The sequence below is a fragment of the Dipodomys merriami genome, unplaced genomic scaffold, assembly GCF_024711535.1.
Source record: "Dipodomys merriami isolate MVZ:Mamm:240054 unplaced genomic scaffold, mDipMer1.0.p SCAF_345, whole genome shotgun sequence".
Classification (NCBI taxonomy): domain Eukaryota; kingdom Metazoa; phylum Chordata; class Mammalia; order Rodentia; family Heteromyidae; genus Dipodomys; species Dipodomys merriami.
Window position 1 is genome coordinate 1,160,536 of NW_027204993.1, and position 25,607 is coordinate 1,186,142.

At 68.7% G+C, this 25,607-nt stretch overlaps 3 protein-coding genes and 1 non-coding gene across 4 annotated transcripts; 3 read left to right on the plus strand and 1 right to left on the minus strand.

The window, feature by feature from the left end:
* Nucleotides 1-3,209: 3,209 nt before the first annotated feature.
* LOC138803664 (lysophospholipid acyltransferase 5-like) lies at nt 3,210-15,337 on the plus strand. Its single transcript, XM_069987725.1, has 13 exons — nt 3,210-3,360; nt 10,082-10,189; nt 10,359-10,465; nt 10,987-11,080; nt 11,177-11,214; nt 11,508-11,686; nt 12,414-12,522; nt 13,106-13,192; nt 13,433-13,599; nt 14,107-14,254; nt 14,477-14,635; nt 14,732-14,862; nt 14,986-15,337. The coding sequence occupies exons 1-12, from the start codon at nt 3,225-3,227 to the stop codon at nt 14,846-14,848; spliced, it is 1,449 nt and encodes a 482-aa protein (XP_069843826.1). The 5' UTR covers nt 3,210-3,224; the 3' UTR covers nt 14,849-14,862; nt 14,986-15,337.
* Nucleotides 15,338-15,536: 199 nt separating this feature from the next.
* Nucleotides 15,537-19,516, minus strand: LOC138803665 (ribosomal RNA small subunit methyltransferase NEP1). The gene is made up of 6 exons (XM_069987726.1): nt 19,338-19,516; nt 17,226-17,327; nt 16,569-16,710; nt 16,308-16,366; nt 15,834-15,980; nt 15,537-15,725 (listed from the first exon to the last, which is right to left on the minus strand). Exons 1-6 carry the CDS (start codon nt 19,503-19,505, stop codon nt 15,612-15,614), a joined length of 732 nt encoding a protein of 243 aa, XP_069843827.1. The 5' UTR covers nt 19,506-19,516; the 3' UTR covers nt 15,537-15,611.
* Nucleotides 19,517-19,768: 252 nt separating this feature from the next.
* Nucleotides 19,769-22,612, plus strand: LOC138803666 (prohibitin-2). Its single transcript, XM_069987727.1, has 8 exons — nt 19,769-20,032; nt 20,118-20,202; nt 20,367-20,446; nt 20,925-21,109; nt 21,328-21,457; nt 21,542-21,645; nt 22,037-22,114; nt 22,514-22,612. The coding sequence occupies exons 1-8, from the start codon at nt 19,906-19,908 to the stop codon at nt 22,592-22,594; spliced, it is 870 nt and encodes a 289-aa protein (XP_069843828.1). The 5' UTR covers nt 19,769-19,905; the 3' UTR covers nt 22,595-22,612.
* Nucleotides 21,692-21,959, plus strand: LOC138803682 (small nucleolar RNA U89). Its single transcript, XR_011365001.1, has one exon. It is a non-coding gene; the product is annotated as a small nucleolar RNA U89 (small nucleolar RNA).
* Nucleotides 22,613-25,607: the final 2,995 nt, after the last annotated feature.

The window sequence follows — 25,607 nt, forward strand, 5'->3', positions numbered from 1 at the left end:
TATGATTCCTGTTGGCCTTTTGGGGGACTTCTGGGTCTGTTTCCAGCCAGGCACAAGCCCTGCCTATGCTAATGAATGTCGTTCTTATTCGTGGTGATTTGAATAGCTCCACCCACCCAGAAGTTAGGCGGCCAGCCAGATGCGCTCCACATCGCTGCGCTATTGGAACTTTGATCAACACGGGGTCTCGCTCCCCCTGGCACCAAAGCCAGTTGACCTGTGAATTAAAGCAGCGAGAAGGTCAGAGTTGTTGTTGTTATTTTTTACTCTAAGCACGTGGACTGGGGATACAACTCAGTGGACAGGGCACTTGCTTCGCAGGCGATGATCAGGGGGTTCATCCCCCCCAAAAAAACTGATTGACAAGGGAGCGTTCATGAGTTAGTTAATGAGTGCTGCATGCATGCCGCAGCCTGGCCTGGACTCGGGCCTGGGGCTCTCGCTGGGCTTTCTTGGTCACAGGTGGTGCTCCACGGCTTGACCCAAGCCTCCAGCCCAGCCTTTTGCTGCTCGCTGACGAGTCTCAAGGACTCCCAGGCTGGCTTTGAACAACGATTCTCATACCTCGGATTCCTGAATTCTTTTTTTTTTTTTTGTTCGGCCGTGGGACTTGAACTCAGGGCCTGGGCGCTGTCCCTCAGCTCTTCAGCTCAAGGCTGGTGCTCTACCACTTGAACCACAGCGCCACTTCCGGCTTTCTGGTGATTTATTGGAGATAGGAGTCTCACGAGAACTTTCTTGCCCAGATTGGCTTTGAACCGCGATCCTCAGATCTCAGCCTCCTGAGTAGCTGGGATGACAGGCGGGAGCCACCAGCGCCCGGCTCGGCTTCCTGAGTAGCCAGGGGACGGTGGCTTGCTGTCTTTTTTATTTTTATTTATTTATTTTTTGCTATTCTTCTGCCACCAAATCCGGGCAAGAAGTGGGGGAAGGGAGGAGGGGGAGGAAGAAGAGTGGGAGGGAGAGGAGGAGGAGGAGGAGCAGGGGAGGAGGAGGGAGAGGGAGGAGGAGCAGGGGAGGAGAGGGAAGGGGAGGTGAAGGAGGAGGAGGAGGAAGAGGAGGGAGAGGGGGAGAAGGAGAAAGGGGAGGAGGAGGAGGAGAGGGAGGAGGGGCAGGGGGAGGGGCAGGGAGAGGAGGAAGGAGAAGAGGGGATGGGAGGAGGAGCAGGGGAGGGGGAGGAAGGGAGGGGGAGGAGGAGCAAGGGAGTAGGGGGAGAAGGAGGAGGAAGGGGAGGGAGAGGGGGAGGAGGAAGGGGAGGAGGAAGGGGGAGGGGAAGAGGGGGAGGAGGAAGGGGAGGAGGGGGAAGAGGAGGAGCAGGGGAGGGGGAGGGCAGGGGGAGGGGAGGAGGGAGAGGGAAGGGGAGGAAGGGAGGAAGAGAAGGAGCAGGGGGAGGAGGAAGAGGAGCAGAGGAAGAGGGGAAGGAGGAAGAGGAGGAGGAGGGAGTGGGGGGAGGAGGAGGGAAGGGGAGGAGGGGAGGGAGAGGAGGAGCAGGGAGGGGGAGGAGGGGGAGGGAAGGGGAGGAAGGGAGGAGGAGGAGCAGGGGAGGAGGAGGAAGAGGAAGAGGGGGAGAAGGGGGCAGGGGGAGGAGGAGGAGGGGAGGAGGGGGGTGGGGAGGAGGAGGAGGGGGCGGGAGGGGCAGGGAGAGGAGGGGGGCAGGGGGAGGAGGGGGGCGGGAGGGGCAGGGGGAGGAGGGGGCGGGAGGGGCAGGGGGAGGGGGAGGAGGGGGAGGAGGGGGGTGGGGAGGAGGAGGAGGGGGAGGAGGGGGGTGGGGAGGAGGAGGGGGCGGGAGGGGCAGGGAGAGGAGGGGGGCGGGAGGGGCAGGGGGAGGAGGGGGGCGGGAGGGGCAGGGGGAGGAGGGGAGGGGGGGGCAGGGGGAGGAGGGGGGGCGGGAGGGGCAGGGGGAGGAGGGGGGGCGGGAGGGGGGGTGGGGAGGAGGGGGGCGGGAGGGGCAGGGGGAGGAGGGGGGCGGGAGGGGCAGGGGGAGGAGGGGGGCGGGAGGGGCAGGGGGAGGAGGGGGGCGGGAGGGGCAGGGGGAGGAGGGGGGCGGGAGGGGCAGGGGGAGGAGGGGGGGCGGGAGGGGCAGGGGGAGGAGGGGGGCGGGAGGGGCAGGGGGAGGAGGGGGGCGGGAGGGGCAGGGGGAGGAGGGGGGCGGGAGGGGCAGGGGGAGGAGGGGGGCGGGAGGGGGGTGGGGAGGAGGGGGGCGGGAGGGGCAGGGGGAGGAGGGGGGCGGGAGGGGCAGGGGGGAGGAGGGGGGCGGGAGGGCAGGGGGAGGAGGGGGGCGGGAGGGGCAGGGGGAGGAGGGGGAGGAGGGGGCAGGGGGAGGAGGGGGCGGGAGGGCAGGGGGGAGGGGGGGGCGGGAGCAGGGGGGAGGAGGGGGCGGGAGGGCAGGGGGAGGGGGGGGCGGGAGCAGGGGGAGGCCGCGGCCCGGCCCTGGTGGCTCACACCTGTCAGCGACTCAGGACGCCGTGACCGCGCGGGCGAGAGCGTCCCGAGGACTGCGATCCGCGCGGGGCCAGGGCCGCCGGCCGGGGCGCAGCGGCCGGCGCGGTGGAGCGCGGGCCCAGCCCCGGGAGCCGCGGGTTCGAGCCCGGCCGGGCTGCGCGGCGCGCAGGGGCCGCCGGGAGGCGCCGTTAGGCGGCGCTCGCGAGCCCGGCCGCCGCCGCCGCCGCCGCCGCCGCTCCGTTACATGCCCCAGTAACCCCAGCGCGCCGCTGACCGCGAGTAACCCCGCGCCCGGCCCCGCCCCCCGCCCCGCCCCGCCCGTCGCCTGCTCGCCGCTCAGCCAATGGGAGGGCGGCGAGCGGGCCGGCCGGCCAGCGGGCCCGGCTGGCTCCGCCCCCAGCAGTTAGGAGGAGAGTCGTTCGGTCCCCGCGCGCCGCGCCCCGAGCGCTCCAATGGCCGCCGCCCGGGGTCGGCTCCGGCCCCGCCCACCCGGCGCCGGCCGCCGCGTCCCCCCCCCCCCCGTCACCTTTGCCTTACAAACGCTCGGCCCCGCCCTCTTCCTACCTTGCTCCGCGAGGCCCCGCCCCGCCGCCCGGGCCGCCCAATCCCCGCGCGGGCCCGGCCTGCGGGGCGGGCCTCCCAGCCAATGCGCGCGCCGTGGGCGGGGCCCCCCTGGCCGGAATCGGGGGGTGAAGCCGCCGCCGCGCGCTGCCCACACTCGGGGCCCGCGGAGCTCGGGGCGGGCGGGCTGGGGGGGTCCCCGGGGGGCGCCCGCGGAGAAGATGGCGTCTGCGGCCGAGGGGGGCGCGGGAGCGGCGGCCGGGCCCGCGGCGGGGCTGCGGCTCGGGCTGGACGCGCTGGCGGCGGCGCTGGGCGCGTCGGAGCAGGCGCTGCGGCTCATCGCCTCCATCTTCCTGGGTGAGGACCCCGCGGCCGGGGCCGGGGCGCCCCGCGACGCCGGGGGGGCGGGGGCGGGGCGGGCTGACCCCTCACCCCGGCGGTGCCCTCTGACCCCCTTCATTTCCCCCCGGCACCCCACCTGTCCACCAGGCTCACCCCTCACCCCTGCCCTGCTCTCCCACCCCCCCTCTGCACCCCATCTGGCTGTGCCCTCTGACCCCCAGCACCCCAACTGTCCACCAGGCTCACCCCTCACCCCTGCCCTGCTCTCCCACCCCCCTTCAGCACCCCATCTGGCGGTGCCCTTTGACCCCCTTCATTTCCCCCCAGCACCCCACCTGTCCACCAGGCTCACCCCTCAACCCTGCTGTGCCCTCTGACCCCTCACCCATCCCAGCACCCCATCTGACTGCCCTCTGACCCCCTTCATTTACTCCTAGCACCCCAACTGTCCACCAGGCTCACCCCTCACCCCTGCTGTGCCCTCTGACCCCCAGCACCCCAACCTGTCCACCAGGCTCACCCCTCAACCCTTCTGTGCCCTCTGACCCTTTACCCATCCCAGCACCCCATCTGACTGCCCTCTGACCCCCTTCATTTACTCCCAGCACCCCAACCTGTCCACCAGGCTCACCCCTCAACCCCTGCCCTGCTCTCCCACCCCCCAGCACCCCATCTGGCTGTGCCCTTTGACCCCCTCCACCCACCCCAGCCCCCCACCTGTCCGTCCAGCAAGCCCAGTGCTGTGCGTGGCTGGCCGCGCGGGGATCTCCCGTGTCCTGTTGGAAGGGTCTCCCCTCTGCCCCTGCCCCTGCCGTTTACCCCCCCCCAGTGCTGGGGTTGGAGGAACGGGGCTCAGTCCCCCCCCCAAGCACCTGACACTGGGCCGGCGGCGTGAGATTCCACCCAGGGTGGGTCACCGGGAGGCGCGGGGTGAACTTAGGCCCCGGCGAGCTGGGTTGGATCTGGCCTGTAGACTTTATTCCTTGGGGTGTCCTCAGAGAGATGGCAACCCCTCGAGCCAGGGCTGAGAACTGGAGATAAACCAGTTTTATCTGAACGGGGACGCCCAGCTCTAGCTGTGAAGATGATCCTAACCGTCCTGTAGAAACTCTGAGGACTTTCCCGTGGTTGGGACCCCTTGTCGCTTTTCATGGATGTTTTTTTCCCCTGTCCTGCTGGGCTTTGAACAATGATCTTCCCATCCCGGCCTCCTGATGAGCTGGGATTACAGGCGTTCGCTCCCCAGCCCGGCTGGAGTATTGAATTAAGGGTATTAACACTTGGGCTTGGGAGGGTCAGAAGTGGGCGAAAACTTAAGCCAAAAAGGTAAGGCTTCCAAAGATCTGTACTGTGAGAAGTGTGGAAAGTGGGGAACACAGGCCCTGGCATCTAATACCACATCTGAGGGCGAACCCAATCCAGATAATGAGAAAGGGGTATTAATTCATATTTAAACAGCCTTGGCTGATCCCCTGCCCAGCACCTGTTCGTACCAAAGCCAAGCCAGGGTCGGGCCTCCTCTTCCTGGTAGAACTGTGAAGTCACTGGCTGCCAGCTGACTTCAAAACAGAATCCACACTTATCCTGTTGTGTCAGGCTAGCTTTGAACTTCCCACCCTTTGAACCTAGCTTCTGACCCACTTTGCAGCTGCAGTTGGTAATTAAGAGTGTTTACCTTCATTAGGAAGGAAGCGCTTCCTTGACATGTCAGCTGTAAAGTCACCTCGATTTACCACCTGGGAAATGGAGCCAGGACTTGGAATTTGTCTGCTGGGTTGGTTTTTGTTGTTGTTGTTGTTGTTGGTTTGGTTTTGTCGATCGTGGGACTTCTTGAACTCAGGGCCTGGGTGCTATCCCTGAGTTCTTTTGCTCAAGGCTGGTGCTCTACCTTAAGCCATAGCTCCACTTCTGGTTTTGCTGCTGGTTCATTGGAGATCAGAGCCTCCCAGACTTTTCCTGCCCGGGCTGGCTTTGGATCACGATCCTCAGATCTCAGCCTCCTGAGTAGCTGGGATTACAGGCGTGACCACCAGTGTCCGGCTGCCTTGACCATTTCGGTGGTATCACCAGGTACAACTGAGTAGGGCTGGCTTTGGATCACAATCCTCAGATCTCAGCCTCCTGAGTAGCTGGGATTACAGGCGTGAGCACCAGTGCCCGGCTGGTGTGACCATTTAGGTGGTGCCCCCTGCCTTCCTAAGCCATTTTCTTCTGAAAATCATAGGACTTCTTTACTCAGGCAAGGTCTGTGTCTCAGAGTAAAGTGCTCAGCCGGGTTTGAGGTGGAGTCCAGGCAGAGGTTAAATACAGTCATGCACGTACTCATAAACCAGTGTAAGCTCAACAAGTTTCAAGGACAGAGCAGTGTGTTTTGGGTGTAACCGCATTTTTCTTCCGGAGGGAAACCCCGAGCCTTTAGCATGGGAGTTCCTGGTTTCCTAACTGCCCCCCCCAATGCCAGTAGCGGGGCTCGAACTCAGGGCCTAAGCTCTGTCCCTCAGGGCTAAGACTTTACCACTTGAGTCACAGCTCTAGTTCTGTCTTTTTTGCTGGCTCTTTGGGAGATGAGTCTCCCAGACTTTCCCACCTGGGCTGGCTTAGAATGATGATCCTCAGCTCTCAGCCTCCACTTGGGTAGCGGGGATTACAGGCGTGCACCTGGGCACCAAGCTGGAAGCAGTATTCTGGAGAGGCAGGAGCAGCAGGAAGAGGATGTGTGTTGGGTGCTGTACGCGAGATACAAAGCATTATTAGAGGTTAAAGAGGAGGAAGCTCTTTCGTTAACACTGGACTTTGGACGCTGAGTACAAGGTTTCTGTAGATTCAGAAGGCACGTGAGCCGGCCCTGCTCATCACGCCTGTAATCTCGGCTCCTCGGGAGGTTGAGATCTGAGACTCCTAGTCCAAAATCAGCCTGAGCAGACAAAAACAGAAAAGATGGGTGTGATTCTTACCGCCAGCCAATCACCAAAGAGCCAGGAGGGGCAGATCGTAAGTCAGAAAGGAGCAGATGTCAAGGTCCTGGGGTAGAAATGTTGTGGAGACTGCAAAGTGGCAGGAAGCGAGACCAGCGTAGAACTAGAAGATGGAGAGGAAGCTGCACTGAGCGAGAACCCTCCGGAGCTTGGGCAGAGGCCGGAGCTGTCCCGAGGGTAGGCCGGCCGCCATTTGCTTTTGTGCAGCCCTTCCTGCTACAATCTGATCAAAGCGCCCTGTCACCTTCCGCTCCCTCCGCCCACATCGCAGTCAGCCACGCTGAGGTGAGCCTCCAATCTACCTCCTGTCTTATCGCCACAGCTACCAGCCATCTGTGCTTCATAGCACCTGACTGCCTTCCAGAATTCTCTTCCTGCCCTTTTCTTGTCCCCTCGCCAAAATAAAAGCACCTAGAGTGACACCATTCTGTGCCTTTCCTGGCTGCAGTGGCCCTGCCTGCTGCCCGGGCCTGGTCCCAAGCCAGGCTTCCACCATGAGCCACGTGGCCTAACTCCCGTTCTTCAGCAGGCTTTTATGCAGCCGGGTACCGTAGCTCCAGCCTGTAATCCTGGCTGTCTGGGAGGTAGAGGATGGAGGATTGAGGGTGAAGGCCAGCCCCAGGTGTAGGGAATCTTGAGGATGCCCTTTCTGGGCGTGGTGGGGGGGAGCCTGTCATCCCCAGCCACCACAAGGCGGGGGACATTGGCTGGGCGTGGTAGCGTCTGCCCCAAATCCCCGCCCTACAGGAAGGACAAATAGGCGGATTAAAGTCCGGCCTGGAGCCGACTTCAGAAATAGCCAAAGCAGCAAACAGCCAGAAGTGGAGCTGTGGCTCCAGTGGGAAGATGCTTGCTGGGTGATTGAATAAAGCGAGAAGGACAGCGTCCAGGTCCTGAGTTCGAGTCTCAGGCCCGGCGCATGCGCACACACAACACACAGCAAGAAATGGAAGGAGAGACACCGTGCTCGGGGTCGGCAGTGGTATCATAACTGAATCTGGGGGAAGGGGGGGGATCCGGTGCTATGGTAATTACCGGGCTGTTAGAATGTCCCCTGAGCGAAGGGACAGGTGCAGCATGCACAGATCCAAAAGGAAAACAACACGTCCCCCTCAAAGGAGCCCAGCCGGGCACCGCGGCTCACGCCTGTCATCCCAGCTGCGCGGGAGGCTGAGCGCTGGGGCTCACGGTGGGAAGCCAGCCCAGCAGCAAAGTCCGTGAGTTCAAATCCTGGCACTAGCACGGAAGGAAACAAGACCCGAGCGGTGTGGGGGCCGCGGCTGGCGCCTTTCATCCTGGCCTGCTGCCCAGGAGGCCGAGGTCTGAGGGTCGTCACGGAGGCCAGCCCAGCCCCCAAGCCACAGACAGGAGGGTGGCGCAGGCGCTAGAGCCGCAGCCTCGAACGAGGCGCCGAGGGATGGATTGCACCTAGGCCCTGGGTTCGAGCCCCAGCACCGGCGCACGCAAGGTCACGCAGCGGCCGGCCCCGCGGCGCCTGCGCGTCCCGGGCGCACTCCTGGTGCGCTCGGGCTTCCGTTCCTGCTGTGGAGGCGATTCTAAACTCAGAGAGGCTTGGACGCCCCTCCGGCTGCTCTCCGTGATCGGAAGCGCCGCAGCGGGCCAGGCCGTGTCAGCGCCGGCCCGGGCCCGGGCTCGGGCCTCGGTGCCCGCCCGCAGAGGCCGCTGCCTAGCTCCCGGGGCCGGGCCTGGCCTCTCCATTCGAAGGAACAGGAGGTGAAGCTGAGGACGTCTACAGCGCGTGCGCGTGCGTGCGCGTGCGCTGGGATTCCAGGCGTGAGCCGCGGTGCCCGGCTCGGAGCCAACTCCAGGCCTTGACGGGAGGCCGCGCGCACGCCTGGAAGCCCCGCCTCCCGCGTTCAAACCCCGGGACGGCCCTGCCCCTGCCCTGCGGCCTGTCTGTCGGCCTGCCTGCTGGTCCGTCCGTCCGTCTGTCTGGCCTGTGTCCGCGCCTGCGATGCCGGCGGGGCCCCGCGCGTCTGGGACCCGGCGCACTGCGGGGGGCCGCGCCGCAGCGGCCACGCCGGGTCCCGGGCCGCCCCCTTCTGAGGGGTGCGGCGCGGCCGGAGAGCTCCGCCGGCTCCGCGCCACCGTCCAGCCCGGGGCTTGAACTCGGGGCCCGGGCGCTGCCCGAGCCGCCAGCGCCAGGCAGGACCCCGGCAAGGGCCCCCGGCCCCGGCCCCGGCCCCGCCGCCAGCGCTGGGACCCCGGCCCGGGCGGGGAGGCCCGGCCTGCGGAGGCCCAGCTGGAGGAGGCCCGGGCGGGGAGGCCCGGCCTGCGGAGGCCCGGGCGGGGAGGCCCGGGCGGGGAGGCCCGGCCTGCGGAGGCCCAGCTGGAGGAGGCCCGGGCGGGGAGGCCCGGCCTGCGGAGGCCCGGGCGGGGAGGCCCGGGCGGGGAGGCCCGGCCTGCGGAGGCCCGGGCGGGCGGGTTACAGAGAACGCCACGGCCCGGGCGTGAACCCCGCGCCCCGCGCCCCGCGGGCCCGTCTTTGGTTCTTTCTTATCTGGCTGATCGGGGCTCCCGTGCCGGCTGCGGGCGGGGCGGTGAGTCAGCGCAGCCCCTGGCGCGGCCCGCACCTGCGCCCGGCGCCGGCACCTGCCGGTTCCCAGCGGCCCCGCCCCGCCCCGAGCCCGGGCGGGCGCTGCGCGGACGCCGCCTGCCGGCCGGCGGCGACACTGCGGCCTCAGCCCTGCTCTGCGCGCGCGCATGCCTGTGTGCGCGCGTGCGTGCCTGTGTGTGCACGCGTGCCTGTGTGTGCGCGCGTGCCTGTGTGTGCGCGCGTGCCTGTGTGTGCGCGCGTGCCTGTGTGTGTGCGCGTGCCTGTGTGCGCGCGTGCGTGCCTGTGTGTGCGCGCGTGCCTGTGTGTGCGCGCGTGCGTGCCTGTGTGTTCGTGCGTGTGCCTGTGTGCGCGTGCCTGTGTGTGCGTGTGCCTGTGCGTGCGTGTGCCTGTGTGTGTGCGTGGGCCTGTGCGTGCGTGGGCCGGTGTGTGTCGGCCTGTGCGCGTGCGTGTGCCTGTGTGTGTGTGCGTGTGCCTGTGTGTGCGTGTGCCTGTGTGTGTGCGTGGGCCTGTGCGCGTGCGTGGGCCTGTGTGTGTGTGGGCCTGTGTGTGCGTGGGCCTGTGTGTGCGTGGGCCTGTGTGCGTGTGCGTGCCTGTTTGCATGCGTGCCTGTGCGCGCGCGCGTGTGTGCACCCCCAGACTTCATAAATAAGGTGCAGGCGCCACTGGAGCTCACAGGCAGGGAGCCACGCGCGGCTGTACGGCCGGCCCTGTGGAACATTCTGGAATGGGAGTGCTTCGTGGCTGGGGGGGGGCAGCTCCTGACCCGAGTCAGCCCCGGGCCTCAGCCGCGTGGAGCCGCCGCCCCGGCGCCCGGGAGGCCGCGGGCGGAGGCCCGGGACGGGAGGCCGGAGGCCGTGGGCAGAGGACCGGGACGGGAGGCCGGAGGCCGTGAGCCGAGGCCCGGGACGGGAGGCTGGAGGCCCGGGACGGGAGGCTGGAGGCCGTGAGCCGAGGCCCGGGACGGGAGGCTGGAGGCCCGGGACGGGAGGCTGGAGGCCCGGGACGGGAGGCTGGAGGCCCGGGACGGGAGGCCGGAGGCCGTGAGCCGAGGCCCGGGACGGGAGGCTGGAGGCCCGGGACGGGAGGCCGCCTCAGTGTCCCGGCCGAGGGCCTGGCGCCCGGAGCCAGCCCCGTGCAGGCGGACGTCGGGAACGAGCTTGCAGGCCCTCCCTCCCTCCCGCAGGCTACCCGCTGGCGCTGCTGTACCGGCACTACCTTTTCTACTCCGACAGCTACCTCCTCCACCTCTTCCACGCCCTCACCGGCCTCGCCATCGCCTACTTTAACTTTGGTGAGTGGGGCTGGAGGAGGGAGGCGCGGGCCCGGCTCGGCTCTGATCCCAGGGGCGGCCCCGGGCGGGGGGGGGGGGGGGGGGGGGAGCCCGGCTCGGCTCCGATCCCAGGGCCGTCCCCCGGGGGGAGCCTGGGCGCCCGCCGGCTCAGCTCTGCCTCCCGCCCCAGGGTACCAGTTTTACCACTCCCTGCTGTGCGTCCTGCTGCAGTTCCTCATCCTCCGGCTCATGGGCCGCACGGTCACCGCCGTCCTCACCACCTTCTGCACCCAGATGGTAAGCGCCCCTCCCCTCCCAGCGCGCTCACGCCGCCGGCCAGGCCAGCGCCTCGCGCCTGTAGTTCCGGCCGCTCAGGAGGCTGAGATCTGAGGATCGCGGTTCAAAGCCAGCCCAGGCGGGAAAGTCCGTGAGACTCTGATCTCCAGTGAACCACCAGGAAGCCGGAAGTGGCGCTGTGGCTTAAGGGGTAGAGCGCCCGCCTTGAACAAAAAAACAATCTCAGGGACAGCGCCCCGGCCGGCCCTGAGTCCAAGTCCTTGGACCGGCACATCCGATTCGCATCTCAGATCCCACATTTGGCTCAGGGTCGAGCGCAGCCTCTCCAGCGATGGGACTACAGGCGTGCGCCACCATGCCCGGCTGCCTGGCCTGGCTTTAAACCTCGACCTCAGCTCTCAGCCTCCTGAGCAGGAACAGGAAAGCACACGAGGGATTTCATTCAGAGCAAGAAGGAAATAAGGACCCCGAGGTGGCGGGCTCTCCTGGAGGGGGGGCAGTAACGACGCCCTCTCCCCCAGGCCTACCTTCTGGCCGGCTACTATTACACCGCCACGGGCACCTACGACATCAAGTGGACGATGCCGCACTGTGTGCTGACGCTGAAGATGATCGGTGAGTCCCGAGGATCCGGAGGATCGCTGTCCCACACATCCGGGCCCTCCACCCCCCCCCCTCACTTTCTCTCTCTCTCTCTCTCTCTCTGCTCAGGTTTGGCCATCGACTACTTCGATGGAGGCAAAGACCAGGTAAAGCCCCAGCCGTTCCCCAGTTAAACGCTGTGAGGGCCATGAAGAAGGTGCCCGCAGATCACCATGGACAGCTCTGCCTCAGTTTCCCCCCCAGCCCCTTCCCCCCGGAGCAGTGAGCCTCCAGGCTCCCCAGGTCGAACTTGTCTGGGACGCAGCCACTGCGCCGGGTCCGGGGGTTCGAAGCCAGCCTGGCTCTGGCTGTTGCTAGGCAACGCCCCCCCCACACATGCTCAGTCAGACCGGAAGTGGCCTCTGATCCCCTGAGCCGGCCTGTTCTCTGCCCGGCACAGAACTCCCTGACCCCAGAGCAGCGGAAGTACGCCATCCGCGGGGTCCCGTCCCTGCTGGAGGTCGCGGGGTTCGCCTACTTCTACGGGGCCTTCCTGGTGGGCCCCCAGTTCTCCATGAACCACTACCGGAAGCTGGTGCAGGGGCAGCTGACGGACGAGCCGGGGAAGGTGCCCAACAGGTACACGCCCCATGCCCGGGGCCACGCCCCCTCCCTCCAGCATCCTGTCGGCCACGCCCCCTGGGCCTGGACAGCCCTGGCAGGGGCCACGCCCCTCCCCTCCAGCATCCTGGGCCTGAACATGCCCTGTGCCTGGGCACGCCCCTGGCTGGCCACACCCCCTGCCTAGACACACCCCAGCTGGCCACGCCCCTCTCCCACCTTGCTCCCAGGGCCTGGACTTGCCCTATGCAGGCCACACCCCTCCCAGACCCCGGAACTGCCCTTACTACCAGGCCACGCCCCCAGGGCCACACCCTCTGTGCCAGGCCACGCCCTCCAGGGCCACACCCTCCAGTCCAGGCCACGCCCCCATCTGGCATCTCATTTACCAACTTGTGTCCACACGCCTTTGGAGGCCAGCCCCTGGGTGACCAGGTCAAGGCCAGCCCGGGCCACCTCCCAGCACCCCATCTCCACAACCAAGAAAAAGGCCAGGCCCGGTGCGCACGCCTGCCACCCCAGCCACTCGGGAGGCTGAGACCCGAGGACCCAGGTTCAAATTCAGCCCCCGCAGGAGTCCGTGGGACTCCCCAGTGAACCAGCAAAAGCTGGACGTGGAGCTGTGGCTCAAGCGGTAGAGCCCGGGTCTTGAGCGAGGTCAAGTGAGAGCCCCCCCAGCCTCTACCCACACCCCAAAACCCTTGGGCCGCCTGCGCCCCTTCCGACGCGACTTGTTCCTTCCCAGCACCATCCCGGCCCTCAAGCGCCTGAGCCTGGGCCTCGTCTACCTGGTGGTCTACACCCTGCTCAGCCCGTACATCACCCACGACTATCTCCTCACTGACGACTACGAAGTAAGTGCCGGCCGAGGGCGGGCGGCGCGGGCTCCGGCAGGGGCCCCTGTAGGTAGCAGAGGAGTCCGCGCCATCTCCACTGCATAGGCGTTGCTCTAGATCTGTGAGCCGGCCTCGGGACCCCGTGCATCAGCCATTGCTGGACGCCCCACGCCCCCAGGGCTGAGGGGGGCTCCTCAGCCCCGCCCCGCCCCAGGTGCCTCGGGGAGCAGCGGAGCTGCGGCTGCTCCAGCCTTTTGTCTCTAAGTGCAGAAGCCGAGGGAGAGGGACAGCCACCTCTGGCTCTTGTCGGGGTCACTTAGAGCTGGGGTCGAGCCCCAGAGCATCTGGAGAGGAGTCTCAGACTCCTTCCCCGGTGGGCCTCAAGCTTGGATCCTCCCGTCTGGGCCCCCCTGAGTCGCGGAATGGCAGGCGTGGCCCCCGCGCTGCAGCTCCCGGCCCTCGCTGGCTGGGTTGAGCGCGGTGGCAACAGATGGGGGGCCGGGGGCTCCCCAAGGGGAGGTCGGCCCCGGTGAGAAGGCCCAGGCCGCGCGGGCGAGCGCGGTCTCGAACCCCCGCCCCGCCCCGCCCCGCCCGCCCGCAGAGCCGCCCGCTCTGGTTCCGCTGCGTGTACCTGCTGGTCTGGGGCAAGTTTGTGCTGTACAAGTACGTCACCTGCTGGCTGGTCACGGTGAGTCCCGGCGGGGGCGGGGCCGCGGGCGGAGGGGGCGGGGCCGGCCGGGGAGGGGAGGGGCCGCGGGCCGGAGGGGGCGGGGCCGGGGCTGGAGGGGGCAGGGCCGGCCGGGGAGGGGCAGGGCCGGGGCTGGAGTGGGTGGGGCCGCGGGCTGGAGTGGGTGGGGCCGCGGGCTGGAGGGGGCGGGGCCTGCCGGCCCGGGAGGAGGGGCGGCGCGAACCCCCGCGTTGGCCGCAGGAAGGCGTGTGCATCCTCACGGGGCTCGGCTTCAACGGCTTCGGCGAGGATGGGAGAGCCGAGTGGGACGCGTGCGCCAACATGAAGGTGTGGATGTTCGAGACCAACCCCCGCTTCACCGGCACCATCGCCTCCTTCAACATCAACACCAACGCCTGGGTGGCCCGGTGAGCGGGGGTCCCCCCCCACCCCCCCCCGGCCCTCCCGCGCCCGCGCGGACGCCCCCCAGCGCAGGCCCGTCACCCCGCGGGCGCCCGGGGACCGGCCCCGGTGCTCCCGCCTGGGGTCCCAGCTGCCCAGGAGGCTGAGACCGCAGGATCGCAGTTTGAGGCCTGGCAGGAACGTCTGAGACTCTCGCCCCCATTTCCACCAAAAAGCCGGAAGGAGCGCTGTGGCTCAAGGGGCAGAGCGCCAGCCTGGAGGAAGAAAGTCTCAGGGACGGTGCTCAGGCCCTGAGTTCAAGTCTAGGGCTGGACAGACACACGCATGCGCGCGCGCGCGCACACACACACACACACACACACACACACACACACACAGGCCTAGCTTCTAATCCCAGAGCCCAGCGCTTGCCCGGCTGCCAGCTCAGCCCCCAGACTCTGGGGTCCCCCCTGTACCCCTGTCCTGCGTGCTGGGCAGGGGAGGCTCAGCCCCGTGCCTCTCCCCCTCCCCAGCTACTTCTTCAAGCGCCTCAAGTTCCTGGGGAACAAGGAGCTGTCGCAGGCGCTGGCGCTGCTCTTCCTGGCGCTGTGGCACGGGCTGCACTCGGGCTACCTCATGTGCTTCCAGATGGAGTTTCTCATCGTGGTGGTGGAGAAGCAGGTGCGCCCCGGGGTGCTGGCCGTGGGAGGGGAGCAGGTGCACTTTGGTGATCTTTTTTCCCTTTTCTCCGTCGTGGGTCTTGAACTCAGCGCCTGGACGCTGTTCCCGGTCCCTTTGAACCACGACCCTCCTATTTCCACCTCCCGAGTAGCTGGGACTGCAGGCGTGAGCCGCCGCGCCCGGCACCCTCGCCAGCTCCAGGCCTTGGCTTTTCCTCTGCAGGCCGCCAACCTCATCCGAGACAGCCCCGCGCTGAGCGGCCTGGCCTCCGTCCCGGCCCTGCAGCCGCTCTTCTACCTGGTCCAGCAGACCATCCACTGGCTCTTCCTGGGTTACTCCATGACCGCCTTCTGCCTCTTCACCTGGGACAAATGGCTGAAGGTCAGGCTGCCGGCCGGTGCAGAGGCCCGGGGCCTGCGGGGGGGCGGGGGGGGGGGGCTCCCCGGGGCCCGGCTCAGCGGCCTCCTCTCCCTGCAGGTGTACAGATCCGTCTACTTCATCGGACACGTCTTCTTCTTGAGCCTCCTGCTCATCCTGCCTTACATGCGCAGAGCCTTGGTACCACGGAAAGAGAAGTTGAAAAGAATGGAATAGCCAATTCCCCCGGGGTGAGTCTGGCGACTACAGGCCGCCGCAGCGCAGCCCGGCTGCACACTGGCTGTGAGGCGGCGGCTAGCCACTGGGACCCCCCCATGGGGCTGCCTCACAACCCACCCCTCACTCTCCCCTAGGTGGCCTACGGCAGGAATGGTGCAGAAATCTGTTTCCTCCACGGCACTCCCTAGGCCCAGAGCACAGAGTCCTAAGGAGCCGGGAGCAGCGTCTCTGCCAGCGAGTGTCCCCGGCCAGTGGGGAAGCTCTCGTGGGAGGAGCCGGGGGCCGCACCCCCTCTTGGGGCTCCCCCATGCACGTTGCCTTATCTCTCCCCCCACTAGCCAGGAAGCTGTTGTATTCTTCTGCCAATCTCTGAGCTGAGCGCGGCCGCCCCCGGGGGGGGGGGCTCTGGGGGGCCCCCTCCGCGCCGCCTTTTCTATCTCGGAACTCTACCGGATAAAACTCACTTGTGTGCGTTCCGTTTTTCCACTGCCTGCATCCCCGCCTGCCTTCCTTCCCGCCGAGGATGGGGGGCACAACGCTCTATACGAAGCCTCCCCGCAATGCCGGGGGCCGGTGGGCGCTGTCGCGCACGCCTTCATCCCGGCCGCGCGGGAGGCCGAGCGCTGGGGATCGCGGTTCGGAGCCAGCCCGGCTGCAGCGCCCCCTCAGAGACTCAATACAAGACTTAGGAAAAGACCATTTAATATGAACAGCCATGTACAGCGGGGGGGGGGGCAGGGGGGGGTCCGGGGTCCCGCCGTCACAGCACCCCCCACGCCTCTTCGAAGGCCGTGGTGAGCTTGGCGCAGGTCAGGGCCGCGGACAGCGGGTAGTTGCTCAGGGACACCGTCCGCTCCGTGTAGTCCACGTCCACCTGCGGACGCAGAGCCCCGGATGACGGCCCCGCCCCCGGCGCTGACCCCGCCCCCGGCGCTGACCCCGCCCGCACGGCCTCCCCGGGCCCGGGGCCGGCGCCGCCTACCTGGCCGTGGGCGAAGGCGCCCACCACGAACACGATGGGGTCGGCGCCGGGCACCAGCTCCCGCACGTCGCTGACGGGCGCCGAGAAGGAGGTGGCCACCTTCACGCAGCCCGCGGGGAAGTGATCCGACACGGGGTTCTTGATCACCTGGGGGCGCGGGGCAGGGTCAGCGCCCCGGACTCCAGGCCCCCGGGCCAGGCCCCGCCCCCGCCAGGCCCCACCCCCTGGCCAGGCCCCGCCCCCGCCAGGCTCCCCTGCCCGGTCAGACTCCGCCCCCGCCCCACCAGGCCCCACCCCCTGGCCAGGCCCCGCCCCCGCCAGGCTCCCCAGCCGGTCAGACTCCGCCCCCGGCCAGGCCCCACCCCCTGGCCATGCCCCGCCCCCGCCAGGCCCCACCCCCTGGCCAGGCCCCGCCCCCCGCTAGGCTCCCCGGCCGGTCAGACTCCGCCCCCGCCAGGCTCCCCGGCCCCGCACCTTGAGCAGCTTCTGGGGGCCGTCAGCCGCGCGGACGCTGAGTTTGTGCAGAAGCTGGACTGGGGGAGGAGGCGGGTCGGCAGGTCAGGGGCCGCGCGCGTGCAGGGCGCCGCTCTCGGTTCAAAGCCGGGCGGCGAAAGGCTGGACCAGGGGCCGCGGCTCGAGTGGTGGAGCGCCACCGGGAGCACGAGGGCGCCCAGCCGCGTGCAAGCCCGCCCGGCCCGCACGCACCCGCCCGGCCCTCCCGCAGCGGCCCCTCACCCATGAGGCCGCAGAAGCGGTCGAAGGTCCTGGGGATCCGCGTCTGGGGGTTCACCTCGATCAGCACGTTCTTCCGCGTGTGGATGTACACCTGCAGCAGCCCCGCGCGGTTCAGAGGGCTGTCCATCAGCATCAGCAGGCTCTGCGGAGGGCGGCCGGGCGCCGTCAGGACGGGGCGGCCTGCGCGTGCGCGGGACCGCGGCCGTGGTAGATTGGGATTGCGCGCCAGCATGCGCGCTGGGAGGCAGGGCCGCGCCAGGCTGTGCGTGGGGACGGGGCCGTGCACATGCCCAGGGGCGGGGCCTCGCCAGGGGCTTGCGTGAGGGCGGGGCTGTGCGTGGGGGCGGGGCCTCGCCAGGGGCTTGCGTGGGGCGGGGCTGTGCGTGGGGGCGGGGCCTCGCCAGGCTGTGCACACGCTCAGAGGCAGGGCCGTGCATGGGGCGGGGTCTCGCCAGGCTGTGCACACGCTCGGAGGCGGGGCTTGCGTGGGGGCGGGGCCTCGCCAGGGGCTGTGCACACGCTAGGAGACGGGGCTGTGTGGGGGCGGGGCCGTGCGTGGGGCGGGGCCTGGCCAGGCTGTGACACGCTCGGAGGCGGGGCTGTGTGGGGGCGGGGCCGTGCGTGGGGCGGGGCCTCGCCAGGCTCCACCCCCGGTACCTGGTGGGCGATGTCCGGCCTCACTTCGCCCGGGTCCCGGCCATTCTTGAGCAGCACCGACTTGTGCTTGTCGCAGTTGAGCAGCTCGTACGTCTTCCCCGCCTGGACAAGGGACCCGGATGAGGGCGTTACGCCACGCGGGGGGGGGGGGGGGCGCTGCGGGGCGCGGGCCAAGGCTGGGGCCTGGACTCCGGCCCGGGCGCTCCACCACCGGAGCCTCGGCGCCACCTCCGGCTCTCCGCTGGTTGGAGGGAGATGAGAGGCTGCGAGGCGCGATGCTCGGGTCTCACTGCTGAGTCCCGGGGTGCGGGCCCCGGTTCCCCGCTGCTCTTAACCAGCGGCTGTAGAATCTGGGACTTGCTGGAGTTTCTCGGGGCCACGCGAGGCCCCGCCCCACGCATGCGCATCAGGTCTGGGGCAGGGGCGCTCTCTGAACACCAGATGGGATTGGCTAGGGAGGGGCGGGGCGACGGCGGCGCAGCCAATCAGGTGCCAGTGGCGCACCCCCGCGCCCCCGCGCCGTCGGGAGGAAGCTTCCACCTAAAGAAACTGGCTGCCTCGCACGCGTGAGGCCCTGGGTTCGATCCCACAGGACCACTACACGGAAAAAACCGGAAGTGGCTCTGACTCAAGTGGTCGAGCGCCAGCCTTGGGCTCAGGGAGGCTCGAGGCAGTGCCCAGGCCGCGAGCTCAAACTCCAGGACCGGCAACAAAAAAAGAAACTGGCGGCGCGCCCCTAGCCGTGAGAGGAATCCTCAGACACACCGAGCGAGTTAGAAACCCGAGCAAAACCAGGCAGCACAGCCGGGCACCGGGGCCCGCCTGTCACCCCAGCTCCTCAGGAGGCGGAGATCTGAGGATCTCGGTTCGAAGCCAGCCTGGGCAGGAACGTCCGTGAGACGCTGATCTCCCACGAACCGCCAGAAAACCAGAAACAGCACTGTGCTCAATATGTCCCTTGAGCAAAAGAGCTCAGGGACAGCGCCCAGGCCGTGAGTTCGAGCCCCACACCTGACACAGAACCAGCACATAACAGAGTTGGAGAAGTCACCTGTGGTACCACACCTCCTCTAAAAAGAACAACTTTAGGGGGACAAAAGGTGGCAGCCAGGCGGGCTGGCTCATGTCTATAACCTCACGTCAACCAAACTAGGTACAGTGGTAGGGGCCACACCTGTAGTCCCAGCTACCTGGAGAGCCAGATCTTGGTGTGTACCAGCCCAGAAGAAAAAAAAACGCTCCCGAAAAGTGAAAGCTAAAAAAAGGGGGGAGAGCGGTTTGGCACAAGTGGTAGAACATCTACCTGCCTCGCAAGTGAGGGGAACTGAGTTCAGAGTCCGGTATTGACCAATATATATATACATTGACCAACATATACATATTGACACATATATATACATATATATAGACCGATATATATATTGAACAATACATACATATATATATGGCCATGAAAGCCACGCCTGGTCGTGTGCGCCTGTAATTCCAGCATCTGAGAGGCAGGCACAAAAGATCTCACTACCCAAAGACACTGACAGGACAAGCTGAGTAACCAAGGAAAATAAGACGGGCTGGGCGTGGTCAATGAAAGCGCGTGTCTGGCAGGTGTGGGGCGCGGGGTTTCATTCCCCAGCACGCGGGAAAGAAAAACCATAAACGCAAGTCTCACGGCACACTGCGCCGGTGCGCACGCCGGCCACCCCAGCGACTGGGGAGGCTGCGGGCTGAGGATCGCGGGTCGAGGCCAGCGAAAAGCCGAAAGCGGAGCCGTGGCTCAAGGGGTGGAGCACCAGCCTCGCGCCCAGCAGCTCAGGGACGGGGCCCGGGGCCGGCAGCACGCAGGCGCACGTGCGCACACCGCAGATGCACGCACGCACGCACGCAGAGGCAGGCGGCGGCCACAGCCACCCGCATTGGCCCTCGCCGGACATGACATCATGGAAGCATCTGGAAGCAAGAAGGGGGGGGAAGGGGGCTGCCACGGGAGTCAATGGCAGAGATGCGGGCGCGGGCGCGGTCCTCGGCCCGCTCCCGACGCCCCGCGCCCGCTCCCGACGCCCCGCGCCCGCGCCCGCGCCCGCCCCCCCGCCGGCACTTCCGGCGCCGCGCCACCTTCACGGTCTCCAGACTCGCCCCCTCCAGCACCACGATGAGCCTCCGGCCGCCGCTCCTGCTTCCGGCGCCGAGCCGGGGCCTCTTGGGCGCCGCGGCGCCCCAGTCCTGCTCCTGCTCGCGGGCGCGCCGCTCTCGAGGCGCGCACGCACCGCTGGGCGCAGCCATCTTGCCCGCGGACCGGAAGCGGCGTGGGACCTCCTCCGCTTCGACTTAGCTCCTCCCCTCCGAGGGCCCGCCTTCCCCCGGCCAAACTTCCTTCCGGCGGCCATTTTGAAAGCGGGCGCCGGCCAAGGGCGAAAGCGCTGGTGAAGCCGGCGAGGGCGGGCGCGGCGTCGCGAGCGGCGGGCGGGGGCGGGACTTCCGCCGCCGAGCTTCCGGTGCGCGAAGTTCGGCTCGGAGAGCGGGCGGGCGGGGACGGTTGAGGCGGGCGCACACTTCCGGTGCCCTTCCTGCCGCGAGCGCCCCGGGGCCGGGACCCTCGTGCGTGCGCCGCGCGCTCGTGCTCCTCGGCGAGGCGGAGCGCGGTCGGGGCGGGCGGGCGCCGCGTCGCCCGCGATCGGCGCCGATGGCTCAGAACCTGAAGGACCTGGCGGGGCGGCTGCCCGCCGGGCCGCGGGGCATGGGCACGGCGCTCAAGCTGCTGCTGGGGGCCGGCGCCGTGGCCTACGGCGTGCGCGAGTCGGTGTTCACCGGTAAGCGGGCCGCGATCGGGGCCGGGGGCCGCCCGCGACCCCCGACCCCCGACCCCTGACCCTGTCCCCCCCCCGATCCCCGCAGTGGAAGGCGGCCACAGAGCCATCTTCTTCAACCGCATCGGCGGCGTGCAGCAGGACACCATCCTGGCCGAGGGCCTGCACTTCAGGTAATGGCGGCGCGGCCCCGACCTTTCACCCCGCCCGCCGGCGGCTGGATTTTGGACTGAAGGGGGCGGGGCGGGGGGGAACCAGCGATCGCCCGGTGGGGGGGGCCGGGCCGGGCCTGCGGGCGGGGAAGCGCCCCTGACCCCCCCCCCGTCCTGTCCCCCAGGATCCCCTGGTTCCAGTACCCCATTATCTATGACATCCGAGCCCGGCCCCGGAAGATCTCCTCACCCACGGGCTCCAAAGGTAAGTGAGCCCCCGCCGCGGGGCTCCGTCCGCCGGCCTGGGGGTTCAGGCGCTGTGGCCCCGACCTGCAGAGTACTAGGGGAGTTACTGCCCGGGTCCCTCGCGTTCCCTTGGTCCTCGATCACAACTTCTCGGGTCTGATTTGTGGATCTGCCCATCCGACCTTGTCCAGGAGAAACCCGCACCCCATTCTCCACTACCTTCCCCTGGGCGCCATACTTGGAAATCAGGGCGGGTGGCTCCCGCCTGTCCCCCCAGCGACTCAGGAGGCTGAGATCTGAGGATCCCAGTTCAAAGCCAGCCCGGGCAGCACAGTCGATGAGACCCTTTTATTTCCAGTGAGCTGTGGCTCAAGTGGTAGAGCGCCCGCCTTGGGCAAAAAGAGCTGAGCGCCGGCGCCCAGGCCCTGAGTTCAGGCCCCAGGACTGGTGCGCATGCGCACACCGGCAGCTCGATCTTGACCTGGACTCTTGCTCAGACCTGCAGATGGTGAACATCTCCCTGCGGGTGCTGTCCAGGCCCAACGCCCAGGAGCTGCCCAGCATGTACCAGCGCCTCGGGCTGGACTACGAGGAGCGCGTGCTGCCGTCCATCGTCAACGAGGTGCTCAAGAGCGTGGTGGCCAAGTTCAACGCCTCCCAGCTCATCACCCAGCGCGCCCAGGTCTGACCCCGTCGCCGGCTGTCTGAGCCTGTGGTTTCCTCTCCAGTGCTGCGGGCCTGGCCGTTCCCGCCTGTCATCCCAGCTACTCTGGAGGCTGAGAGCTGAGGATCGCAGTTCGAGGCCAGCCTCTGATCTCCCATGAGCCAGCTCCGTGGTTCCCGAGGTCACGGGTCTCCCCGCCTTCCTTCCAGTTCTCCAGTCCCGCCCAATCCCCCCAGGTGTCCCTGCTGATCCGCCGCGAGCTCACCGAGCGCGCCAAGGACTTCAGCCTCATCCTGGACGACGTGGCCATCACGGAGCTGAGCTTCAGCCGCGAGTACACCGCCGCCGTGGAGGCCAAGCAAGTGGGTGAGTGAGTGGGGGCTGCAGCGGTCAGCGGCTGTGGGGGGGCTGTGATCCCCCCTGACCCTCCCTCCACCCCCCTCCCCACAGCCCAGCAGGAAGCCCAGCGCGCCCAGTTCCTGGTGGAGAAAGCCAAGCAGGAGCAGAGGCAGAAGATCGTGCAGGCTGAGGGCGAGGCCGAGGCCGCCAAGATGATATCCTTCCGCGCCGGGCCCGCCCTCCCTCCGCCCTCCCACAGGGCTGGCTGATGAGGCCAAGGCGAATGCGACTCTGTGCCCTGCGCCCCTCAGCTCGCAGTCTGGGGTGGGGGGGCGATCGGAAATCTCGGAGGGGGTCCTGAGGTGTGGGCCCCCCACACACACACCCTAAGGCCCGATCCACAGCAGCCCGGGCCTCCCCCGGCCTCTCCGCTGTCACCCCAGATGCTGGCAGCGGCCTGCGGGGAGGCCCACAGAGGGAGGCTGAGACGGGGCGGGCACAGGCTGTGAGCGCACGCGTGGATCTGACAGCCCACGGGGGGGGGGGGAGCCGCCCCCCATCCCCCCACCGCAGCCCGGCCGGCGTGGACCTTAACCCCAGCCTCACCTCGGAGAAGCCCTGAGCAAGAATCCGGGCTACATCAAGCTACGTAAGATCAGAGCCGCCCAGAACATCTCCAAGACGGTGAGCCATCCGGAGATTCGCTTTCTGTGCGCTGGTCTGCGGCCAGTCCGAGCCACCCGCAGCTCTGGGGGTCTGGGTTTTGGGGTTTGTGTGTACCTGTGTGTACTCTGGGACCAGGCGCCTGCTTGCTCATGGTTGGTGCTCTACTACTTGAACCATGCTCCACTCCCGGCTTTTGACTGGTTCATTGGAGATAGAGTCTCGCGGGCTTTCCTGCCCCACAACTGGCTTTGAACCGTGGTTTCCCCAGATCTCAGCTTCCCGAGGAGCTGGGGTGACGGGCGTGAACCCCAGTGCCCCGCTGCTCCTGGCCGCATCCCCCCCCCCCCCGGCCTGGGGTGCCCCAGTGAGCCCCTCACCCCAGCCCTGCGCCCCCTGTCCCGCCCGCCCTCTGTCTAGATCGCCACGTCGCAGAACCGGATCTTCCTCACCGCAGACAACCTCGTGCTGAACTTACAGGACGAAAGCTTCACTCGGTGAGACGCCCGCGCGCCCCGGCCTGTGCCCCAGCCAGTGTTACCCAGGGGTGGTGCGGGCGCAGACGCCTGCGATCCCAGCCCGAGGCCAGGCCGTTAATAGTGTGGGGCCTGCGTTCAAGGCTGTTCTTGCTGGGGAGGGGGGAGGGTTGGCTCACAGTTTCTGTCTTGCAGCCCCCAGCATTGATCTTGGGGTGGGGGGGCAAGGGGCTTGAACTCGGGGCCTGGGCGCTGTCCCTCAGCTCTTCAGCTCCAGGCTGGCGCTCTACCGCCTGAGCCACGGCGCCACGTCTGGTTTTCTGGTGGTTCACGGGAGATCAGAGTCTCAGGGACTTTCCTGCCCGGGCTGGCCTCGAACCCCGATCCTCCGATCTCAGCCTCCCGGGCGGCGGGCGGGAGGCCGGTGGGGGGGCAGGGCCGGCTTTGGGGCGCCCGCCGCGGGGTCACCCCTCTCTTTTCTCTTCCATGTTCCCTCCTCGCCATCCGCCGTCCGCAGGGGCAGGTAGGTGCACACGGGCCGGTGCCGGGGTCCCCCGACCCCCCACCCAGGGTCCCCCCACATCCCCCACCCCCCCACCCGGGTCCCCCCACATCCCCCCCCCCCACCCGGGGTCCCCCCACATCCCTCACCCGGGTCCCCCCACATCCCTCACCCCCCCACCCGGGTCCCCCCACATCCCTCACCCCCCCACCCGGGTCCCCCCACATCCCCCCCCCCACCCGGGGTCCCCCCACATCCCTCACCCGGGTCCCCCCACATCCCTCACCCCCCCACCCGGGTCCCCCCACATCCCTCACCCCCCCACCCGGGGTTCCCCCGACCCCCCACCCGGGGCCCCCCACATCCCTCACCCCCCCACCCGGGTCCCCCCACATCCCTCACCCCCCCACCCGGGGTTCCCCCGACCCCCCACCCGGGTCCCCCCACATCCCTCGCCCCCCCACCCGGGTCCCCCCACGCCCCCGGCCGCAGCCGCGTCTGTCTCTCCCGCAGCGACAGCCTCATCCGGGGCAAGAAGTGAGGAGGCGGCGCCGCCGGCGCGGAGGGAGGAGCGCAGCGCCGCGCAGCCATTCTCAATAAACTTTTATTACTGTACCGACGCGAGTCCGACCTGCTGCGCCTGCGCGGGCTCTCCCGGGGCGGGCGGCGCGCATGCGCGCGGGGACCCCCAGCGGCTGGCAGCAGAGGGCGGGGCCGGGGAGGCTGAGGGGGCGGGGCCGGGGAGGCCGAGGGGCGGGGCCGGGGAGGCTGAAGGGGCAGGGGGCGGGGGAGAGGCAGGCCCGGGGAGGCCGAGGGGCGGGGCCGGGGAGGCCGAGGGGCGGGGCCGGGGAGGCCGAGGGGCGGGGCCGGGGAGGCCGAGGGGCGGGGCCGGGGAGGCCGAGGGGCGGGGCCGGGGCCCCCACTTCCCGCTCCGCGCTGATTCCCTGGAAACCGGCGGCTCCCACCTCGGCGGCTCCGACCTCCGCCGTCAGCCTCCGGGGGGCCGGGTCTCCGGGCGGGCGCTCCGGCCCGGTCAGCCGAGGCCGGGAGAAGCGCTGGCTGCCCCGGGCGGGGGCCGGACCCCACCCTCACCCCGCGAGGCCGCGCCCGCGGGGGCTCCGGACCCCGGGCGCCCCGTCGTCCCAGCCCCGCCGGAGGCCGAGCCCCGCGGTCCGAGGCCAGCCTCACTCCGAGGCGCCGCGGCGGCTCCGGGGGCGGAGCTGAGTTCCAGGTGGACGGGGCCCACGTGGGCGCCCGCGCATGCGCGCACCCCGCTCAGCGCCCGCGACCCGGACGCAGACGCCCCGGGCCGGGGGGGGGGGCCTTGCCGGGGCGCCCCGGGGGCCACCGTCACCAGACAGTGTTAGCGCCGGGGGCCGGGGCGGGGCCTCCATCGTTACCCCGCAGTATTACAGGAGGCCACGCGCACTCGAACGCTGCGGGGTTTCCCCCCCCCCCCGCCTCGGCGGGGATCGGCCCCCATCCCGAGCACCCCTGTCCCCGCCTGACCCCGCACAGCGCCCCCCCTCACCTGCACGGGGTGACCCCGCACAGCGCCCGCTGCCTGCGCTCCCCTCCCCCCTCCCCGGGCTGCGCCTGGCCCCGCCCACCCGCAGGTGCGGGGTGGGGGGTTAACCCCTGCCTGACCGGCCGCCCGGGGCAGCCACAGCCTCCCAGACTCAGGCCTGACGCGACCCAGCCGAGGCCCGCGCACGGGTCACACAGGGGTCACACAGGGGTCGCACAGGATGGGAGAGGTTGGACAGCTGTCCCCCGTCTGGTCCCCCCCTCCGATCCCCCCTCCGATCCCCCCCCAGGAGCGATTGCGTTGCACAGCCGCACAGCGCCGCCGCCCCTGCCCTTTGCGCTGCCCCCCGCAGCCGGGCACTGTGGGGGGGGGTGGCGGAGGGGGTACTTCCTCCCAGATCCCCCCCTCCAGGCCCCCAGGACCCCAACAAACACTAGTGTTTTACATCCAAATATATGTATTATAATATGTATATGTGAGGGGCGCAGTGGCGGAGCGCCCGCCTCGAGCAGAAGCGCTGAGGGACGGCGCCCGTCCTTTTGAGCCGGGGCTCCCTGACCCCCTCAGCCCGGAGTTGGGGAGAGGGGGCCCCTCGCGCTGCGGCCTTCCTCGGCCTCCTCTGAAGCTGGTCCTCGATCTCAGAGGGAGCCGCGGGTGTGCGGTGCACCCGGGGACGGTGCGGGCGCCCCGGCCGGAAGGCCTGGGTTACGGGCGGGAGCGCGAGGCCGGGCGCTGGGTCGCAGCTGCCCCGGGAGGCCAACGGCTGAGGATCCCAGATCAAAGCAGCGACTGGCACCTCCAGGGAACCAGCACAAAGCCAAGGTGGGGGCGTGGCTCAAGTGGTGGAGCGCCAGGCATGAGCCAAGAGGCAGAGAGAGGGAATGGGCTGGAGATGCACCTGGGGGCAGTGGAGGGATGGCCAGCATTCACGAGGTCCTAGGTTTGGCCAGAAGGGGGAGAGGGAGGGGGAGGGGGGAGGGAGGGGAAGGCAGGAAGGGGGGAGGGGGA

Bases quoted from the DNA above. Each gene is read 5' to 3' on its own strand.
- LOC138803664 (XM_069987725.1), top strand. From the start codon at position 3,225: ATGGCGTCTGCGGCCGAGGGGGGCGCGGGAGCGGCGGCCGGGCCCGCG. The intron at 11,081-11,176 runs GTGAGTCCCGAG...CTCTCTGCTCAG, and splicing joins GCTGACGCTGAAGATGATCG to GTTTGGCCATCGACTACTTC. The intron at 14,255-14,476 runs GTGCGCCCCGGG...TTTCCTCTGCAG, and splicing joins TCGTGGTGGTGGAGAAGCAG to GCCGCCAACCTCATCCGAGA.
- LOC138803665 (XM_069987726.1), bottom strand. From the start codon at position 19,505: ATGGCTGCGCCCAGCGGTGCGTGCGCGCCTCGAGAGCGGCGCGCCCGC. The intron at 16,367-16,568 runs GTGAGGGGCCGC...CTCCTCCCCCAG, and splicing joins CCGCTTCTGCGGCCTCATGG to TCCAGCTTCTGCACAAACTC. The intron at 15,981-16,307 runs GTGCGGGGCCGG...CCGCGCCCCCAG, and splicing joins GCCCCCAGAAGCTGCTCAAG to GTGATCAAGAACCCCGTGTC.
- LOC138803666 (XM_069987727.1), top strand. From the start codon at position 19,906: ATGGCTCAGAACCTGAAGGACCTGGCGGGGCGGCTGCCCGCCGGGCCG. The intron at 20,033-20,117 runs GTAAGCGGGCCG...CGATCCCCGCAG, and splicing joins GCGCGAGTCGGTGTTCACCG to TGGAAGGCGGCCACAGAGCC. The intron at 21,646-22,036 runs ATATCCTTCCGC...CCCCAGCCTCAC, and splicing joins AGGCCGAGGCCGCCAAGATG to CTCGGAGAAGCCCTGAGCAA.